This window comes from Corvus brachyrhynchos, unplaced genomic scaffold (assembly GCF_000691975.1).
Source record: "Corvus brachyrhynchos isolate BGI_N302 unplaced genomic scaffold, ASM69197v1 scaffold115, whole genome shotgun sequence".
NCBI lineage: Eukaryota > Metazoa > Chordata > Aves > Passeriformes > Corvidae > Corvus > Corvus brachyrhynchos.
The window spans coordinates 19,416,751-19,439,197 of NW_008239553.1; the positions used below are offsets into that span (position 1 = coordinate 19,416,751).

At 36.3% G+C, this 22,447-nt stretch overlaps 1 protein-coding gene across 16 annotated transcripts in view; it reads left to right on the top strand.

The window, feature by feature from the left end:
• The window catches only part of NUBPL (nucleotide binding protein like), an 88,167-nt gene that overhangs the window by 36,238 nt on the left and 29,482 nt on the right, over positions 1–22,447 (top strand). For 13 of the 16 annotated variants that reach the window (XM_017742205.1, XM_017742208.1, XM_017742202.1 and 10 more), the window contains 2 exons: positions 16,027–16,120; positions 18,220–18,285. In XM_017742205.1, coding sequence (XP_017597694.1) covers positions 16,027–16,120; positions 18,220–18,285 — 160 coding nt within the window. The remainder of the gene's footprint in view (positions 1–16,026; positions 16,121–18,219; positions 18,286–22,447) is intronic. The other 3 variants (XM_017742217.1, XM_017742209.1, XM_017742216.1) reach the window with 1 other exon arrangement.

Sequence of the window (22,447 nt, forward strand, 5' to 3'; positions counted from 1 at the left end):
ATGGGTTGTGAGATCTGGATTATTTCAAGAGCCTATATGAGACAGCTGCCATAAAAGCAACAGTTGTGTGAATAGAACAGTAAAAATTCATGCTTAAAGATTTGGGATTAAGGTAACTTGGAAACAGAAGTAGTATTTAATTTTTGGAAAGCAAATATTATGGAGGCTATATTGTTTTGGGTTTCTGATCAGTCTGAAGTGACTTATCTCTATAGAAATTATAGATAGTACTATTTGTGTTTGAGTGACATTACTTAATAAATTGCTTGATGCAGTTGCTACTGTTTGAGAAGTGTGTATGTAGTTACTGCTATCCTTTCTACCATTTTCGTTGGAGAGGTTGCAGGTATAGATTGGGGCCAACATTTCTTTAAATGTGGTTTATTTAGCTATATGTTAATGCTGCACTTGAGAAGGCAAAAATGGATAAGGTATTGAGAGCAAATATATTTATACCTGGTAAAATAGCTACCATGCTGCCATTGGCTGTTTTACTGTGCACATTCTAGACAGAAGAATGTTCTCTATATGGTGTCCGTAGACAGCAGTCCAATCTTGTTTGGCATGTGTGTTCGTAACACTCTTGTGTTATATCTCATAAATTCTTCAGCCTGTAAATTTTCAGCTTTGCACTGCCTTATGTGTTTGTGTGTATAAATGCATTTCTTACAAACAGAACAATGGAAGAACTGGGGGAAAACTTTCCACATTAGGAGGAGCAATGTGTATTTGATTTGAAGCAATAAACAACAAAAACATTGTCACTGAAGTAGTTAAGTACTACATCCCGAGCCATGTACCTGATTCATTAGTATTGTTCACTAAGAGTTGTCCTTTGGCTTCTGTTTGTGTCCATGTATTGTCTTTTGCCTTATATTCTTGGGACCATGGGAATTTCGTTCTGTGTTTATGCAGTATTCAGCACTGTAGTGAATTATCACTTTTTGTGAGAGATGCACAGACATACAAAGACTAGTATTTACAGCTTCCAAATAAATATAAATATTTTTATTTGATACTTTTTTATATTTATAAAACAAATTTATAAAACCTTTTCTCTTTTGACCACAATACATTCTGTGTTTCTGCTTCTCAGTGTCTGTGCATATGAGTGACATATATCTATTAAGAATGCCTGAGATCATTGTAAATGTATCACAGGCATTCACCATGAGTAGTATTCTTAAGAACCTAAATCTCTTTTGCAGATACATTTGCAATTGCTTAGCTTTTGATGGTACATGCTACTTTGCCTATATGTTCTCCAGCAAAGAGCCATCAAGGTGATACTGGGGGGTGAAGCATGTAATACACAAAGACACTGAGGAACTGGGTTTGTTTTGAGACAGTTAAAGGGAGATACGAACTGCTGTCTTGAACTACCTAATGGATACATACAGAGAAGATGAAAGTAGATTATTTGTGGACATGCACATTAATAGCACAAGAGGTAATGAGTGTACATTGCAATATATAGTAAGAAATGTGAGGGGGTGTTGGTGGTTTTTTTTTTATAGTTGAAACAATTGCATGTCAGAACAGGTTGCCAGGAGAGATTCTCAAAATTCTTTTTTGAAAGATATTAAGGACTCAGCTCGGCAGGAATCTGAGTAACCTGCTCTAAGTTGTTCCTGCATTGTGCAGACAGAGGTCCCCGAGGTCCTTCAAACCTAAGTTGTTCTGTGAATCTGGGATTAGTTCTAAAATTGGCATTCCACTGCCTATTTGACTATCGGTCTGTAACTCCATTAAAGGTCAGAGCAAAGAAAATGGTTCTGCCTATCACAGAAATCATTGGTTAGAGCATTCAGTCAAAACCTAAACTGAGTGTAGGTGTCTCTCTAATGTGACTGCCTTAATCACTAAGTGAGGGAGTCATACAATTAAGTGTTGCAGTCAAATGAGCAAGTTTCAACATAATGACTGAGACCACCCTTTCCTCAGTAGCATTTCTGGTCTCTTTAGACTGTAAAGGTACTGAGGTGGTGACATAAAAGTCAAACCCAAATAAGCCTTATCTCTTGAATGAGCATCCTTAATATGAACCATGAAAAAAATAGAAGAAATAAATTTTTTGTTTCCCTATCATACCTCTTGTTTTTATAGAAGTACCTTGATCTAGGAGAGGTTTGAAGCATGCATTGATGTGCTCTCAGGCACCTAAGAATTGCGTAGGGATGGCATAAAGAAGTTTTGCTGGAAACTTCTGGCAATTTTTTTGCATTAACTTTTTTTGCATAAACTTTAGTAGTTTACTGTCTAGGAGGCAAGCCTCTATGAAATTCAGACTAAGAGATCTGGCCATCTGGTCATTCTCTGTAGTGCATGGAGAAGCATACGTTGACTTTGATTGTTTGCTTGTTTAATCTTGCCATCAGGGTCAGCCCTGTGTAATTTAAAGTCTAATTGGACAAAGAAAAATTCAAAGATAGTAACAAAATTAATCTTAAAAAAACAAGTAGACTAAATCTTCTATGTCAAATTTTTTTAGATGAAAGGCAAGCAGGAATGAGTGCAGGAGTGGACCCTGGAGACGTGAATTGAAGGCTACCATGTTTTTAAGTGTTTTCTAAACAGGAATACTGGTGGTATTCATTTATAAGGAAAATTTCAAAATGTGGACTACAGAGAAACCTAATGCCACTCTTCTATTTTTTTTTCCACTAGTAAAGGGGTCTGTTCTTTCTTTCTGGTTGCTGCAGGTTAGGTGCAAAAAGGGATGTTGGTATTCCTGCTCAGAATATTGCAGTGCCTCAGCGGTTGGTGCCCTGCCTGCAGGAATGGAAATTTAAACCAAAGCTTAGCTTGGAGCTACTGCATACCTGGGGTGGTGGGAATACATAACTTGTCATTCCCAGTGGTACTATTTGAGGCATTATTTTCCCCTCCTGGATTTATCTCCATACTCTTTGGCAGTGTCTGAAGATAATAGGTACAAACCTTGGATTTTAAGGATAGCAAAAACTTGTCATCCTTTAGATCCATTTCTTAAACAAATTGGCAGAAAGTACCTCTTTTGCTGTGTTTTGTCACTTACATGGTAAATGTCGAAAATGAAATTATTATTAGGGTGGGCAAAAAAGTGTCTTACTACTACAAAATTAGTGAGGCAGTATTGGTGGATGAGAGGGAGTCGTGAAATGGGATTTAGCTGAGAATGGCACATATTGGGTCAGGAGGAAGACAATAACAATTTGATGGCTCTGATTTTTTTTGTAGCTATGTTTTAAGAGAATTCAAAGGATGCCCAGAATAGTAGTAGTGAATCAATGCTGAAAATTATTCTTATTGTAAATGTAAAGAGCAAGTGAAGAAGGAGCACTGCTGTGAAGCCAGATGATTTTTTTTTGGGTGGATTTTATTTTTAACACTGTTTGGTTTAGGAAGGGGACTCTGTCAAGAAATGAAGGCATTTAACTTGCATTATGGCACTAAATTTTCAAGACAGGAAAAGAGTGAGATGGTGCAATGGGAAATTTTAGCAAAAGGGGTAAGAAACATAAATAGCTCTTTGTTTCTCAAACTTTTGTAATCTTTTCATGTTCTAGTACAAATGTAAGAGTCTATGCACACTTGTTTATGTATCAACAGAAGGTATGTACCAGAAATGTATATGCTTAGTGCAGATTAATACTGTTTTCCTCTATGTTCTGTGTTTTGGCAAATATCCATCCGTTTTAGGATATTTGCTAATTTCAAAACTGACATGTGTTTCACAATATTCATGTGTTTATCCAATTTATCTCCAAGTAATTGAGGCAGATAGTCAGTAGCAGATATTTACAGTTTACATTTCATAGAACTAAACAAAGCTGCTCTATGTATATGCTTATATTATAAACTACAAAGACATGTTTATATTTGCAGTGCATAATTCTAAACTACAGTAGTCTTACTTACAGTGTCACTACAGTGAAAAATTTCCCAGCTTTTCCACAATTACAAAAATATTTCTTCTGTTTGTTTCTTCTGTTTTGAGATGCCTCCGCTTGAGGTGGACATAGAGATGGTTAGTTCAGGCTAAAGTCTGCCACCTTATAGTTTTGGAAAAAGAAAAAAACCAGGTGAGGCATCATTGTTAATCAAAGAAATAAGAGCAGTTGCGTCCTTAGGGAGTTGGAAAGCTTTTTTTATTTTAATTTTTTGATCTAGAGTATGAGAATGAAGAGATCCAGACATTTCGTCCCTCAACATAAGATCATTGGTATTATGTATGTGTTCTATTTAGAAATGTCCTCTGCTATTGGAGGTGTTTTGAAAAGAGAAACAACACTCAGTAATACTGACTGAACTGCCAGTGCTAAAACTGCAGTAGGATATGCCACTAAGACTGCATCTACAGCTGGCAGATGGTAAACTATAACTGAATGCTTGTGAGATTTTTCTTAAGTCTTTAATAAGCTTTCTTTTAAATCAAGGAAGGTCAAGTTTCATTCCCTTGTTTTGTCACTGAAATTAAGAAACCTGTTTCAAGGGCGAGATAAGATGACCCATTCATACCTTACAAAAGAATTAGTAAAAATTCTTATACTCATTTTTTATTAAATGTATTTTGCAAAAACTAAAGGATAAATAAACTAGTTTCTTCTCCTTCAGAACTGACTTAAATCAATGGAAATCTCTACACTAATTTCTACACCATGCTTCAGCTGTGATGTTGGTGTTTAGAAAAGCCTGCTACAGGAATTTGTAGAATCATCATTAATTTGCTCATATGTTAATAATCACCTTGAAAGGTCCTGTCTGTCCTGAGAGAACTGCCTTAACCAGTCCCAATCAGTATGTACATATTTAAAGGAAATGATTGTACTTCCTGGAGATCAGAAGCTGAACGTTGATACAGAGATGTACTGTAGCCAGAAGTGTGGGAGATGGCAGAAAGCTTTCTTTCCACTCCTCTGTCCCCCAGTTAGAGTACTTCTATTGTCACCCTTTGTCTTGAGTGTTCCTGTATGTTTTGGGGTGGGTGTGACTGAACGAATATGGGCTTGATTCTTTTTGTTTCTAGCTGAAGCTACAGAACCTGTTCTCTGGACTTTCTTCCCTTAATTAAGCAGGATCCATACAGCTCCCTGTTGCTTTATTGGCTCACATTAGCAGCTGATTTGAAAAGGGATTATAGTTGCTGAAAGCAATTGACAATCATAGAAAGAAGTGTTAAGAAAACCAGAAAAACCCAAAAACATTAGCCAACACTTACGGCTGAACTGGAAGTATTTGTAGTAAATGTATTTTAAATGTCTTTAAGGATTAAAAAAAAAGCCTAACAGCGTAGTGAGAATGTATTTACAGCAAACATTTCTTGGCCTGGTTCCTCAGCTGTCATAGTTATGACTGTGCAGTTATTGCTGCTGTGGGAACAGGCTGTGAGAGTGTTTTCTTTGCTCTGCTTCCAGTAGTCTCATCTCTTGTGCACATTACACACGTATGCAAATGTCTCCTCTCCTTTGCATAAAACAAATGCAGAACATGCAACTGTTTTGCTGGATTTGTTGACTAGACAGGAAGAAATGGCAGAGAGTTCATGGTGTCTCAAAATGGCTGTGCTGGGGTTAGATTTTTTTTTTACTCAAGGTTTTAAAGGAAAGTGTTCTGAGGTTTAAGATTTCTCTGCAGCAAAGTTCAGAACTTTGTGCCTAAATGGCATCCAGCATCATTCTTGGAAAGAGGTAGTGATTTAAGCATGATTTGAAGTGTTTGCTAAACAGGAATACTGGTGGTAAAGGAGCGAGGGAAAGAAGGCACTGCTTGTTTTCTTTCCTAAATGAAACTTCCATTATTTACGTAAACTTTTTCAAAAAAATAGGAGACACCTAATGCTACTCTTCTACTTTCTTTGTTCTCCTCCGCTAGTAAGAGGGTTTGTTCTTTGTTTCTAGCTGTTGTAGGTTAGATGCAGAAAGGGACATGGGCTGTGCTGTGCTGTGCCGAAGAGGCTGGTGTCCGGCCTGCAGGAATGGAGAGTTAAACCAAAGCTTCGCCTGGAGCCACTGCATACCTGGAGAATACATCACTTGTCATTCTGTGTGGTAGTGAGGGGTTACTTTGCCCTCCTGAAGGTACCTTCAGACTCTTTGGCAGTGCCTTAGAAGAATAGGTGATGTATCTTGGAGTGCTGAAGTTTAGAGCTTGGTGTGGAATAAGTGGAAATTAATGGTGTAAGTCAGTGGGAGTAGGTTTGCCAAGTGGAATTAAGTGGTACTGAAGATGTTGAACGAGAGGGCTATAAGGAAAAGCCTGTGGGCTGTCTCACTTTCTGTATCTGTCCTGGATTTCAGCACCTAAATGTAACCTTATTGGACAGCTGTGTAGAGTGAAAATTTAAAGCCAAAACTGAGCATCTTCTGTTAAGCGCCAAGATCCTTCTTTCAGTTGAACTCCACAGGCTTATCCTCTGTTCATAATAAGAGCCTTGGAAGCCTGAACATGAGAGATGCAAGTTTGGTTACGTTACCAGTTTAGCATTTAGGGCTGTATTACATGCTCACTCACCCAAGAGAGTGCCCTGCAATCACATACAGCAGTCATAACCCTCTGCTCTACAGCTAGAGATGCAAGATTCCTGAGGGCAGGACTAGACGCATGAAGGGGGAGCATGACCAGATCTGTGCAGGAAATTCAGTTAACCTGAAGCTTTAGCTTTCCAGGTGAATACCTCAGCTGGCCTTGTATAGGGTCATGGTAGTTTCTGTGGCCTTTGCATTCTTGCTTACATAGTTTTATCCAGGTAAATGCCACCTGCCTGGGAAATTAAAACTGACATCTTCCCATTCATAGATATGTTCTCTCATGTGTCTAACTGTGATATTAAGCAGTTGCTATTACAAGAGCAGAACCACAGGCTTTGAGATTTTGGTTTTGGTTTGATTCTTTTCTTTTTTAATGGTCACGTGTGCTCAGCTTTGTGTTGAGTTCAGTGTTTCCAGTGGCAGGTGCATTTAGAGAGTGCCTGCTAGATTGGGCTTGTAAGACTTGCTTTTTTTCCGCAAATGTGTGTGTAATTAATGGATCCCAAATGGGCTTCAGGTTGAAATTTTATGCTCAATGGAGATTTTTTATTTCCTTTCCTAAACAGTCGAGATCTTTGGTGGAATGTGTAGGTGGAGCTCAACAGAGCTGCTTTTTGAGCATGGTTTTTTTCCCCCATTTTTCAGCCTTTCTTTTTCATCTTTTTGATCGAAACAAAAGTGGAACCTTGCTACCTCTGAATATTGATTCTACTTTGACACACTGTTTAGCATTACACATTAATTTTACTTACTAAACAACTTTGAATGTAACTGTATAAACAGCTTTTAAAAATTAATATTGAATTAATATATGTTAAACTGATTGCACAGAGTTGTTTCTTTTCTTTTTAATAATCCAGCTTGCATTCTGTCTGTTGGAAGCTGACAGATTGATCCTTCACTCAAACCATCTTCCCATATCTCTTTTGCTCCCAGAAAATAACTGCAGGTATCCAAGAATAGCAGCAGGTTTTGTACTAGTATTCTTTGTAGAAAGTGATTATTTCTCACATCCCAAGTGATTGACACAAACATAAAGTAATTGTGCTTAAGGTACCAGAGATTAGTGTCGTGTGGCTTTTTTTTCCCCTCCCCCTCCCTAACAATGAAGAAGCTGCTTTTTTGTACTGTTTATGAAGCTGTAGAAGATGTTTCACTTCTTAGCGTGTTAGCTCTTTCAGTAGTATCTTTTAAAAGAAAAATTATGTTCTCCTAGAAGAATGCTGCCTTTGGAATACAGTTCCTACTATGCAACTAAAGTGGACATTTAAAATTCTTTTTCTGCTAGATTTTTTATTCTGTATAAAAACCATTAAATAAGAACTGAAGCTAAAGAAAAAGCTAGGAAGTGAATAAAAATATGAAGATTCTCCATTGCTTGATGGTAATCACTGGATGTCCCTGAAACTCACAGTATCAGCACCTTCAGCAAATTATTTTAATTAGGTTTAGAATACAAGGAACACTTTTATTGTTGTAGATTCCTAACTGAGGACACTGGTGAATGCAGAAGCATGGTTCTGTGGGCACAGCAATTATTTTGGCAATCTATAATTGGTTCTTTCACAGATTATCTGTTGTCTGATTGATAGTAAATGCTCTTAGTACTCTAGGGATATGACATTCAGCACATCTTTAAATTGTGGCTGTGGTATGTGTGTGACTGCAAAATGTGTATTGTTTTAAAATTTGCTTTCATTTTTACATCTCGTCTGTGTCTTTAATGTCCTTTCTGTGTTCTATTATTTGTAAGGACAATGTATATGCAATTTTTCTTGCTCCTTTCTGATGTAAAGGCAGTTTTTTTGACAGAGAACATATACCAACTTGCAATCGCAGTCCCATGGTCATGAATCTGCTCTGTTCACTCTCACATGTACCCTTCCTTACATTCTTTTCTCACACTCTCTCATATTCTTCAGTCTTCCTGAAGAGTTGAAAGGTTCTATATTTTGTGCAGCCTTATTGTAACTCTTGTTGGAAGTATTGATTGTTTTGCTTTGAGATAATTAAAGCAGACTCTCCAACACTGGTTTTATTTGCAAGGGCTGAATTTTTTGAATTCTGTGACTGAGGAAGATATATTTGTGAATTTAAGTACAGAAATTTTGGAGGACAAATTTTAATCCATATTTGTGAAAAACAGGTTGTTTAAAAAAAAGAAAACCAGCATTTTATTATTTAAAATTCATGTTTCAACTCAAGGCTAGTTACTTTAAACTCTCACCAGACAGAAAATTATGTTCTTTATTGAGATTTACTGTCTTTTGGCCTCTGTTCAGCTGTCTACATCTAACTGATTCTATTTGAGTTTTTATGTTGCACTGTTTATGGTGATATTGGAGGGTTTTCTTCAGCAGAGTTTTAAGTGACTTGAATAACACCTATGATGTTACTTTCTTCTGTAATCCTTTTTTAGGTGGCTTTAGACTGGCTTCTGCAGAAGTTCCCTTTTCTGTACAAAAAAGCATTATACATTGTAGTTGAGAAAGAATTTTCTGACATTTTTAATCTAATGATTTTTAGTTTAAGTGCTGATTTAAGATCATTGTTTCAGAGGTGGTCATGAAGTGGTACCTATAATAGTCTGTCGGTACCTCAGTAAGGAATTTATAAATTTTTTTTCTTGTACCAGAAAATGAACTGAACATTAAGGAAGTTCAATAACTTACAAAGCAGTTTAGAAACATTCATTTCCATTGCACAACTTAAACATTCAGTCTTAAATTATATATCAGCTTTCAACATAATTACAGAATTGTAGGCTGAAATACATATGGGCAGTGGTCTTATTAAGCTTCTCCCTTTTGGTATTTGTTGCCAACACTTGTAATATTTCCTTCTATTGTTATTGTAGGGGAAATCTGGTTCAGACAGCTTATATAAATTTTATGAGCTTAAGTTGACTCCTGATAATACTGCCTTAAAAATGTGGTGTTGGCTTTGGATTTGATAGCTAGACAATGATTTTACCTTTGTGTATGAGTAAGGAGAACTCAGAATTTGTAGTTTAGGTGATGTGTTTAACGTAGCTGTATCAACGTGGTGATTAGTTTAATTAGAAGATGTGACACTAGCCCAGTTTCTTCTGATTTGTTTACCTTTATGTTACCTAACTTTTGTGCTTAGTTTTATTGCAGAAAGACATAGGAATAGACACTTGCTTATTCCATATTTATTTTCCTGATGTCATGATTCAGAAGCTGAACTACAGGCAGTTCTGTATTGTAGAACCTGGAAAAAAAAAGATGGTGTATTTCTGAAGAAAAGTTTCTGCAAATTTTGTATTGCATAATTTGTGGTTCAAGGGTAGAGAGAGCAGCAGACCAATGATCAGTTTCAAGACTGCATAATAGAAGTTTGCTTTCCAGACTGTCATCCTTTAGGGAAAAAATCCCTGGGAAATGGGAATCCCAGCTCACAAAAGCTCTTTGTAGTAACAGCTTGAACCTGGAGGAAGAGCCTTTTATACATGGTAGTGCTGATAGTCTTCATCAGAATTACTCCTTTTCAGTCATCCGCAGAGATCATCTCCAGGCTCTTATGGACATTCCAGACTGCCCCACAGCTGGGTTCCATCTGCCATTCAAGCTGACACGATGTTGACTGGGCTTCCTGAAGAAGCTTGGTGTTGAGTGCCTTCCCTCCATCTCCTGGAACACCCCACAGAGAATAACCTCTTTATTGCTGCCTTCTGGAAAGTGTTTAGTTTTGTTGGTTGTACAAATGAAGGTCACAGAAACTTCAGGTTACTGTATTTGCCTTCAATTCTTAACATTATTAAAAGCCGTCAGGGAGGAAGAGGAGGAGGCCAGTTTCTGTTTTGGTTGTTGAATTGAACAGGACTCTGGCATTCTTCCTAGGCACTTATTTCTAAAAGTTACTCTTAACCTATATTGAGAAAGACTAGGAGAATTTCCTTTTCCTTGTGGATGTCTTTGTAGCAAACTGTTTTTATGCTTCACCTCAATTTCTCTCTGAATTTGGCAGAACAGACTGCTCAGAAATACCTTAGAGGGAATTTGAAGTGTTGCAGTGCATCTGTTTTTCATGGTGTTACATTGCAAGGCTTTGAGATTGGTTAAGCATCAGAGGACAAGTTAAAGGGGCAGTTGTGTTTATTCAGAAAGTGTCGAGTTGTGTTAAGCACTGTGGCATATCCTGTTATGATATTAAATAGGAGAAAGTTTCCATAGGGGCTAAAAATCTTTCAGTTTATGTCTGGGGAATGTCTTCTTTCTTTATCAAATACTTCTGAAAATGCATTAAAAATTTTGATTAAAATGCTGTGTTTCATTGTATTATTCCTAAGTTATCTGTTTTCGTACACTGTGAAACTACTTACTGGTTTTTAATGTCTGTGTGTGTCTAAACAGCATCTTGTAAGTAATTTTTCAATGAAGTATTATTTCGGTACATGTTTTATGTTAAAATACATGGTTTTTATTTTAAATACATGTTTTATCTTAACACATAACGACATGTGAACAGGTATATAAATCTTCATTTAAGAACGTAATTTCTCACCTTTACTTTGTTCAGCTGCTTGCCTGGATTAAATCATTAATATACACACAAAGTACTTAGGAGAGGAGGATGAATCTGGCAGGAATAGACTTCTGCCTGCAGTGTAGCTCTTGCTGTTTTTCTGATCCTGGTGTTCAGAGTTTGGCTGGCTGCTGCCAAGTCTGCACCTGCATAATGCTTGATTGTAACTCTGCATGTAACTCTGCATCCTCCTCTTAATAAGAACAAGTAAATAATATCTTCTGTTATTTACCAAACAACCAAACATGAGGATTACTTCAAAGTCATAAGTAGCAATCCCTCATCTGTTCTAATGCTCTATCATTTCTGCCTCATGCACAGAGGATGCTGAGGCTTCATTCCTCAGCAGAAATGTCATCTGTATCTATGTGTTCTACCTTGGGTTTAACTTGCTATTTAGAACCCATACTCAAAATTCGTATCTGGTATTTTGATTATGGATTGTCACATAAGCAGAATGATTGATTAAAGTAATTTACATAGAAGCATTCCTGGTGTTTCTGAGAAAGGGAAAATACACAGAAACACATGGCACTTAATTACATTGCTTAACAATAAATGCCAAGTTAAGCCTTTTTTAAAAAGGATGAATACTGTGCTTAAGGAAAATGCAATTACCTTTCTATGCTTTGAAATGTTTTACACACTGTATACATTAGAGGGGCAAAGACATTAACACCTCTGTACATGCAAAGGTGCTGACAGATTTCAGATGCTACAAGGCAGGCTTTTGTAGCTGCTGTCTGCCTATTGCTTGCAAAGGGAACTCTCTGAGCTCATTTTCTTGTGTGAAACCGCATTTGCATACAGACACACTTCTTGGAACTCATTGAGAACATGAGGACAGTGGTCCTGATTTGGTAAATTGTTGCATATAAACAGGATTTGCATTCAAATTAGTGTGTTACATCACAGCCTGATTATATGTTCAATTTTATTAATGTTGAATGAATGGCAGTAGTAGATTTCAACAAGCCACTCCTGATTTTATGTTCCAGTTCTAAATTTAATTAAAAATGTCTTTCCCCTCTTTCTTTCTGCTGTGTTGAAATTTAGTAACAGACCTGGAATTTCTTCTCCCATTAAATAAAGTGTACACTTCTATAACAAATTATCCAAATTACATTCAATAATGTGTTTAATAAAGGATTTTCATACTGCTGTACTCCTGTGGGATGGTAATGGAGGAGGAACTGAACGTCATCCAATCCTTGCAGAATAGAATCAAATAAGAGGACAGTGAGAAATGGGGTTACGTGCAGCATTCCCCAGCCCAAGTCTGAGCAAACCTATATAGTAGTCTAGACACTACTGCTCACTACTAGGCAAATACTCTAGCTCAGTTCTTTCCAGAAATTATGGCTATATCATTTTGGTGCAGCTCTCCCTTCTTGCCCTGAATTACAAATGAAAAAGAGGAAAATGAAATCGTGACAATAACTACTTGACTACATTCAAAATTAAAAGCAAGGTTGGTTTTAATTAGGAGTGGTTTTCCAATATGGTTTGCCACCTGACTTTCTTTTCACCAGTTCAGCACCACAGCAGTGGCATGACTCAAGAGAGGTTTGTGGAGGGTAGTTCCTTTATATATTCAGTACTTACAGACCTTGGCATCTTTGCTGTGGCTTTTTCTGAACTTGTGGGACAAAAGCCTGTCTTCCTCCTATTCTACACAGTGGTAAGATGTCCTCTCCACTGCTGCTGGGATGGTGTAGCTTCTCCGTTTTTCTGTGCTCATATTTGTAAGTATTATAACAGAGCACACTTAATTTGATAGACAGCGCATTTCTTTTTCTTTTCAATCTGTGAATTTGAAGAAAATTTGTGAAATAAGATGTTTACAGTACCCTAAATTAAATAAAGCGTTATAATTTAATTACACTATGTGTTAACAGAGTATTTTTCCTGTTGCCTAGCAATGAGATTTACCATGAGCTTCACCATGTGCTTAAGATTCCTTTATTAGCTTCATTTTTTAAAGGTTTACAACTTTATTAAGAAATCATTAAAAATCATTATTTATAGGACCATCCAGAAAGTGCATGTTTGATGTTACGGGATCACTTACTCAGGAAGCTTGAGGCAGATTTCTGTACCCTTTTTTCCCTGCTACTATATGGGGTAAATTTCGACAGTAACTTCTTGAGCAAAAATTTGTGTATCCCCACAAATCTGAATGCCTAGGAAAGGCTTTGAGCCCCTGGCATTTGCAGTCGCCTCCAGCAGCGTTGCACAACTGTTATGCTTGGTATGTTGGACGATCACGTGGAACTTGATGAAGGAGACTAGTGCTTGAAGAGGTTGGAGGAGCAAAACATCTGGTAAGGCTGAAAAGAAAAGCTCTAGGTCAAGCCCAGAAAGTCACTTTGGTACACAGGAGGAGCTAGCTTATAGTTAGCGCTGGCAACTATATGGAAAACCAGACAGTTTTTAGCTTGAGGAGAAAATATTTTTCATTCCAGTTACCGATAAGGGTGGGATTTGGGTTGTTTTGTACTACTCCATAAGGCAGTGGTGTACCTAGAAGGACTTGAATTTGAGCTCCTGGAGAAAACGGCTGAAAATCACTAAATATCCAAGGGTTTTTTCAAATAATATATCCAAGAACCAAGAGTTTTTGGCAGACAAAGTGATTAGAAAGTGTATCAGAATGATGGTAGTGCTATGCCACTCATAGATGTGTTTCCAGACTGCATCTTGCTGCAAGGCAGAAAGCAAAAAAACAGTTTATTCATTCTATTCTGTAGAAGCATTTAAGGAAGGAGAATATTATTACTGGAATTGTATTATATATAATTGTATTATATATAATATAATATAAATATATAATTGTATTATATATTATATATCATATATATATATATATATGAACTTAACAAAAGATGCCAGGATCAGCCTTCATGAAGACTTGGGAGGGGGGAGATGTTTTGAATTAATCCATTAATCCTTTCTGAAAACTAAAACTGCCTATGCCTATCTAGCATTTCAGAATGGTTGTGATTATTATGAAAGATGCGGGTTTTGCATATTGAGATTTATACGTGTTACTTACGGAAGATCTCTGTGTTCAGTTGCAAATCTTCAAGGAATGTGGCTTTATTAATATTGTAAACTACTACATCTATATCATTTCAATCTTTCACTTTTATTACGGTTGATTTTTAATTAAGAAACATAGAAATTTGAAGTTCATGCCTTCATGTGAGCAAAGTAGTTTTTACTGGGCAAGGAGGCATTCATCAGCACTGGCATTTATCTAGTGAATAACTAAGCAAGATTAGTTAAGAAAACCAAACTAAAAAACAGACTTTTTTCCAGATAAAATGGCTTTCCTACCCATAATTGTTTCAGTATGTATATTTTTGCACAGATACGTAGTTTTTCTTCGGGGTTATATAGTCTCAATATGATTATGAATGTAACTGGTTTTAGAAATCTGCTAGATTTATGTCAATTTTGTTGACAAAATATAGATATTACAGATGATACAGATCAATATCAAATGTGAAAAAGTGCAGTGTTTTCTGTGGTTAATGTAAGTGGCATTTCTTGTTTAGCTAGACTGTCTTAGGCACCATTTAGTGGTCCTGCAGCTTTTGTATAGAAAATGAGAAAAGGGAGGCGTGCTTGGAAGTCCCTAATTTAGACATGTAAAGTTAGAATTTTCAGCTAACTTTTACCACCGCTGTTCTCTCATAAGTGCTCTGAAGTCTTCCTTCTTCATTAGTCTGCCTTGGAAAGAGAAAAATTCCATTTCTCGCTGGAGTGCATAGTGGATTAGTGATCTGGATTTCGCATGGCATGTGCTTCCCTTGAAGGTCATCATCCACAGAAGAACTGAATGAAAATGGATGAGTGTTCCCTTGACAGGGTCTAGTATGACAGTAACTAGGGGACTGGCAAAGTGTTGATTATTTTTTGCTGTTAAAATGACACTTGAGGAAATGTGTAAAATACAATGCTTTAGCTTGGCATTTTCCTGTTTTAAAGTGGCTCATACAACTGTATCTTGTATATGTTGTATCAATCAGAAACATACCATATAATTCCAGTATATTTGTTGCGAAATGTTTAGATAAGGTATAGGTAGGCTGTCCATTATATAGAGTAGGGCTAGGATCATTTCTGTTCTCATTAAGAGAACATTTCTCTCTGTGCACCGTGGTCTAGGGAGAGTTTTTGGCTTTCCTTGAAATCTGTCCTAGTAAAAAAGGGTAAGTAATCTCAGTGTTCTCATGTTGGAGTCTAAGATCTTTAATGGTTGCTCTCATCTGATGTCTAGCAAAAGTTTAATATTTCTTTATTTTGTGATGTTAAGAATGTTGTAAGTCTGTATAATTATACCTGGTGATTTTAATTTAACAAATCTAGGGTGTTTTGTTTCTTTATTTTTCTTTTCTCCCAACACCTCTTTTTCATAGAGAAAAATCCAGGACTGATAGCTCTAACTTCATAACAACAAAACAGGGGAAAAAAAGCCTAAATTTGTATGTAGCAAATAAGCTAGTAAATAAACTGTGTAGTTTCACAAGTGGTAAGAAGGAAGCAAAAGTAGTCTTAAATTAATAGAAGCAACTCCTGAGTGATATTTGCTGCACAAACCCCTGATTTTTAGCCTGAGTTTTACCTAATATTTGCTTCTAAGCCATGATTAAGCAGCTGCAAAGTAAAAGTCTTAAGTTATTTCTAATTTTTGGGGGGAAATAATTAAATAAGAATTATGCCAGTTAAGTTAATGATAAAGTTGCACTCTTAGTTTGCAATAATCAGCAAAGATTGTGTCTCAGGAAAATAATGTCTTGATCCCATGCTGAAAGTGTGACTGAGAGGACATCTCAGTATCATTCTTTTAGGTGTCCTTGGTTCACTTGTTTGCATTATAAGAAACAAGGATTGCACTAAAACATGAAGGGCCTTAAATAGAAACACATAAATCTCCACATACATTTATATTGTTGTCTTCTAGGTTGACTGGGGTCAACTGGACTATTTAGTAATTGACATGCCACCTGGGACTGGAGATGTACAGCTGTCAGTATCACAGAATATTCCAATTGCAGGTATGTGTATTTCTTGACTGTTTCAGAGATTCGAAGTTAATTAAGTTTGGTAGCTTTGGAAAAATCTTGTTTTAAAACACCAGTCCAAAATTATTTTAATTTTTTCCAGCATGCTAAGAAATTGCTTTATCAGTTATATGGGGCTGGAAACATTATCAGTGATTTTTAATATGTTAGCATTACAGTTGTGTTTTTCTTTTAATCTAAGTTTGGAAAAGATTGAGAAGTCAATTGTAACTCTTGAAGGAAATATAGTCTTGCCAAAAACTGCTAAGTTTTGTAGTAGAAAACAATTCTCTTGTCTGTACATAGTAAAGCTAATACAATAAAATAGTTTGATTTCATTGCTTTTTAGTTAGACAGTGAAAATGCTGTTAATTCACAACATTTATTTAGATAAAGTATTTGGCACGATCATATGCTAATGCATTCTTTTTCCTTTTGTGTTATCAATTTTACTTTTTGTAGTGGATTTAGGCTTTGATGAAACAATCTTGCCATATGCAGGCTGCCCTCTAATCTCATTGGTTTCAGCAAGACTTAGAAATTCCACTTCTGAAAGAATGCGCAAGCATCTCACGAGGTCTAAAAGGCTGTAATGATTTATTACCTGTCTGACATGCTTCAACAGAAGCAATTGTCAATAACCAACATAAAAAATGTTAGGAACTCAATGGTGAAAGAGCAAAAGCAATCCTTACAGTCCCAGGACCAATTTAATAATTGCTATGGCTCTTCACCAGGAGGGGAGTCCATGGGATCTCCATTCTTGGTAGTTGTCCAGATCGTACTAGATAAATCCCTACCTGGCCTTACCTAATGTTGCCAGCAGAAGACCTCCAGAGACCTTTTTTGACTAACAGTTTTGTGAGTCCAAGTTATGAAAGAGTCAGTAGGACTGCTTGCTCCAGTTTTAATGGGATCAGACAGGTATGTTGATACAAACCTGAAATGGTAGCATTTTGTGTTGCACTTGCTCTTTTCTGAGTGCAGACTGATTCATGTGCACAGGCCCTGGTTCCCTCCAGCACTCCTTTGTCTCTGCACTTCAGTGGCAGTCACACACTGAAGTGAATCTACTAAATATTAAATTCGTAGAACTGTTTCACTTACATGTAGAACTCTTACCAGACTGTCTGTAAGTTTAGTTAATAAAGAACTGTTTATCTCTAAGACTTCATAAGACAGGATTAAAGAGTTACCTTAAGATATAGGTAGGAGATGGGCCCCTCTATAAGAAGACAACAGCTAACGGATTTTGGGATACATCCTACTTTCATAGCAGAAACATTAGCAGGACAGTGATGACTATAGATTTGAAAGTAGCCCTTTAACAAAATCAGGCATTTTCTTTAATACAGTCATGTCTCAACTTCAATCAGATGAACATGATAATCACAGTTATATATAAATATATATATTTAGATATATATATTTAGTACACAAATTTTTTGACAAATTAATGTCAAGTCTGTGTGAAGATCTCATAACCTTCAATGATGTCAAGTTCAGAAAAACTTAAAGGTTTTGACATATAAAACTTAAATGTTCAGAAACATGCTAACTCAGCCATAACATTATTGCCCCGAAATTATTAATAATCATGGGAGGTTCTTTCTGCTGCCTGTGATTGCGTTGAGTGATGGAAGAGAGCAAACCAACAGAGTTGTAATGAAAAATACAATGATTTTTTTCCCAGAAGAAGTAAAAGAGGAGGCTTCTAGTGCCTCACCTTATCAATGACCTGGAGCACGTGATAAAAAGCAAACTGTTCATACTAATTTTCTTAGATACAGTGCTTAGTAGGTTACATGTGTCTGTAGCAAAGCAGGAGGGCCTTTTACTCCCAGGGTTTTAAGCAATGACGTGAAACATGACCGTGGCACAGAAGTTTTTTGTAAGGTCGGATAATTGAATCATGTACATCAGGGCAGTAAAATTATGCAATTAAAAAGCTGTGGCTTTATTAGGGGCTTTTTTAAGTACAATGGGTATTGATAATTTCTGTTTACTACAACGCACCTAAGTGTCCTGGTTTAACATAAGAAAGGTCCTTAGACTCTTGATTTTCAAGGGATTGTTGTGCCCTTTCCCCACAGAATGCTGCACTGCTTTCAGAAGTGTGAGTGGTTATGGTGGTGCACTGCGTCCTCTGGGACAGAGAGGTGATGGAAATTACTTTAATCCTGTATTTCTTCTAAATTTTGGTGATGTCTGATTTTTATTTGAATTCTGAAATGGCTTCACGTTGTTCCTACAGTTGTTGAGTTCAGCTTAGTTTTTCATCAATCCTAGCTTCATAAAATTAGGAGTGGTAGCATCACTTTACATTTGTCTTTCCCATTAGTTGGTTTTCTTGACCATGCTGAAGTTGACTCTTGCAGTTTAAAAAAATAATGTATTCTGCTTTTGATGAAGACAAACACAGCAGACAAGGAGTAATAAGATATGTAATTCCCTGTGTTCTTACTGACTTAATGAATTTGTGATGTAGGAAGAATTTTCTCTCCTGTTTATTGTGGCTATTTTTCACCCTCATTGTAAGGATGTATTTTTGTGTATTACAGCTTGAACTGTGCATGCTTCTTTTACTTGCTTTCTGTCTCTTTTCTCTAAGAGTCCATAGCATTATTTAGCATGCTTTTATTTTCTTCAGCTTGGTTCCTTTCAAGGGTGTGGAAGACAGTGTTACAGGTCTTGATGATCTTTGGAGCATTCTACAGAATTCTGTTGCTTTGGGGACTCCATCTTCATTTGCAATTTGTATTTCTAAGCCCTTCGTTGTCTTTTACTTTGTTACAGAAAGTGTTGTGCCACTCTGTTCCCTCTCCAGTTTTCTTGTGCTTTCTTTCTTTATCCTTTGAAGATGCCTTGAACAGCCATGGTATTAGTGGAATAATTTCTCTGTTTTTCCTCAGAGACAGCATATATATCTTAGTAAATTTAGAAGTGCAATATCTAATTTGCATGAACGTTGTTCTTTGATTTGCGTGCATGCATATGTGAGATACAGTATTTGCATTATGGTTCCTTCATTATTAATCTGTGGCTTCCTCAGGATAAGCAGTGTAGAATATTTTTATTTTGCCTCTAAACAAATTTACAAAACCCGCACACATTATTGCTAGCCACTTACTGAATTTTCTGTGAGTGCGAGAAAGAGCACTGGTGTCAAGATGTTTTGTTTGTGGCGGGTTTGCCCAGATGGGGCATAAAAAACTGTAGCTTTGCAGCATCTGAGCATAAGAGAGACATTGATAGGATACGTGAAATGGTATTGGGTTTTAATTTTACAAGACTGGGTTTTTTTCCTGCATCACAGGTCCCATAGCTTTCTTGAGTCAAAAGAAGACTAGAAAAATACCTAATGGGTATAAAAGCAACACAACAAGATGTGTCTTACAGTTCCAGTAGTCATTAAAGAGATTATCAGCTTCACGCAATCTTGGCTGGAGCAGCAGTTTTGTGTGGGTACTTTTCCTTCTTTAAAAGAAGGTGGAAAAGGAAACTACTGTGACTTTTGGTTTTATTTTTATTAGTCTTAGTCACCTTACAGGGAGACACATCTTATTTAGCATATTATTCTTTAATCATCTGTAACTTTGCTTATGCTGCAGTCATTCTTCAACAAACTGGCAGATGAGGAATGTTCTAATAGCTTGAAAATGTGATACATATTTCTGCATAAACACTGCTGCTTTCCTCAGATGCAAGTTTGCTTTCCAAATAGAAATCCAGGGTCAGTCTGGAGAAAATGGCTTTGTTCATGTCCATTGTTAGTTAATTTGTGTTGAGTTCTACTTCTTTACTTCTGCTTTATTCTTCTGTTCCATCTTTTGCATGAGCAAAACTTCCGAAGTGGATTCTTTATCATGTATTGAACATGCGTGCTTGGAAAAGTTAGAAACATCCTTACCCATTTTGCAGCTTTTAAAACATTTTAAAAACAGGGGGTTTCAGATGTTATGTGTGAATTAATGATATTACGAAAAATAAGGCTTATGATTCCTTTGCATTACCTAGCTGCTAAATTGAGAAATCTGTGTATTTGTTTGATCATTTATCTAAAAGAGACATAAGTGTAATAAATATTATTGGAGATGGATAATTAGCCTCCCTAAAGACTGGGAAAGAACTTTATTATTCTCTCCCTTCAGAGTGCAAGGGCTGCGTGGGAAGCAGCAAGAGCCTCTCTGTTCAAGAGGCAGTCTCAGAGCCCTGCACAAATGTTTCTGCCTTGTGGACAAGCTGCATTGTGGGGGCTGACCATTAAATTAGGCTGTCTGCTGCCTCCTCATTAACATTAAAGTGAAGTCAGTGTTAGTGAAGTGTGACAGCTTGACAGCTCTAGAGACTGATGCTGTCTCAGCTGGCAGAACCAGCTCCAGGTTAATACTGGAATTGCTTCATTTGCTAAAGTGTGTCATATCACCCTTTTCTTTGGATATTAAGGTGCCATAGCAGTGAAAACCATTAGAAGTGTACATCTGCCCAGTGGGAAGCTGACTGGGACTAACAAATAGTTTCACATCTTACTGAGCAATCTTTTAGTAATTGCAGTAATGAGTATTGAACTGAACTGTGTTTGTAGAGGAGACCTAAATGTAGAAGGCTTCAGATTTTATTTCAGTGTTCTTAATTTTCCCACCTTCTGAAATAACTTTTTTCCCCATACAAAGCACATATTATTAAAATCTTTATAATAATAAGCTCTAAAAAGGTTGTTAATAGGAATCAGAAAGACAATTAGTCAAGATAAGCAAAGTGAAAGCAATGTGAATACTATTTTTTTTCTCTCAAGTTCTATAAAAGCAGAAGCATTGCTGTTGCTAGTCATACAGGAAATTACGTTCGTCACCTCTCAGATTTAAAATCAACATAACACAGAGTTCCTACAATATTTGTATTGCCTTATCCTATAAATGGTATAATTTTTCTGGATGTTTGCATCTTTCAGCAATATCTATGTCTTAATTATCTCCTGAATACCTTTTTCAGGTAAGGCTGAAATATTTATTAAAGGAATTTTTGTTAGTTCAAATATGAATTTTCAAAGAATTGTAATTAAAAGGATTTTTTTTGATAGCAGTGTTTTGATAGATGGTTTTAAATAAAACCGAAAACCATATTTTTGTCTCTGCTGGTTAAACATTAAAAGTCTTATTTCTATTCAATGTACATTGAACAGGAAAAAATAAAGGGATGCCACCAACTTGAAGACATTTGGAAGTTTTAAATTCTTTGTCATGTGACTCACCAAGCTTCCAAACCAAATTATTTACTCATATTTATGTCAGTGTCACACAGATCAGGGTGTAGCCTAGTGCACAGCTACATTATAGCAGTGTGTGGTACTGAAGAAAACCAGATCTTGGCTCAATTTATAGTAATATACAGGAACAGGGAGTTCCAGGGGGTGAGTAGACTGTCTCTTCAGAAATGAACATTAAAAACAGTAAGAGGAGAATTTCAAATCAGCATTAAAAAAAATACTGTTGATGTTTTATAAAACTATGCATGATTTAGCATGAAAAAGAATTGTGACTTTATAAGGGTGACTTTTTAAGTTACCTGAAATTGAAAGCTGAATAGGTATGGTGCTGTTCTCTTTTCTTTCCTGAAGAGAAATGATGAAAAAAAGCCCAGTGCTACATTACAAATTGTGTATAGCATACAGTTTAAGAAGCATATCTGTGTTCTGTCATTGCTCTTTGTGTAAGTGTTTGTTTGCCCCTTGTTGCACATCTCTGGTGCAAACTGCAGTTGGCAAGGCATCTGACCTTTCCTGTTAGTTTAATGGCAATATACAATGTTTTTCTCAATTTCTAAGAAAATTTGCTTGCTTCTTCTGTGGTGAAGGTACATAATTATTTTCTGCAGTAAAGTTTTGAAGCTGTTTTATGGGTGCTATTTGGGTAATAGTAAATTTTACTTGATATAATTTTGAATGGTGAATATTTTTAATATCAGATTTTGATGTAGATTTACTCTTCATTTCATGCTGTATTTTGATGTTTTAAATAGGTGCAGGAAAGGAAAGGCATGTGGGTTTAGGATAGATTGAAAAACAGAAAAAAACCCTAGTCACACCAGTGGGGATTTTAAAACAGTTCTTTGTATTCATCTAAATATGATTTGCATGCTGAAATGGTCTGCTTCTGTTGTCAAAATAAATTTAACTGACAAATGCAAATTATTGTCAGGGTTATCTTAGCTTTGGACACTCCTGGTGCTTCATTATGAACTGTCAGACTCAGTAGACTCTGTAAACTTAATTTAGAGACCAAAATATAGTATGAGTTTACACGTTAATATTTCACACTCTTT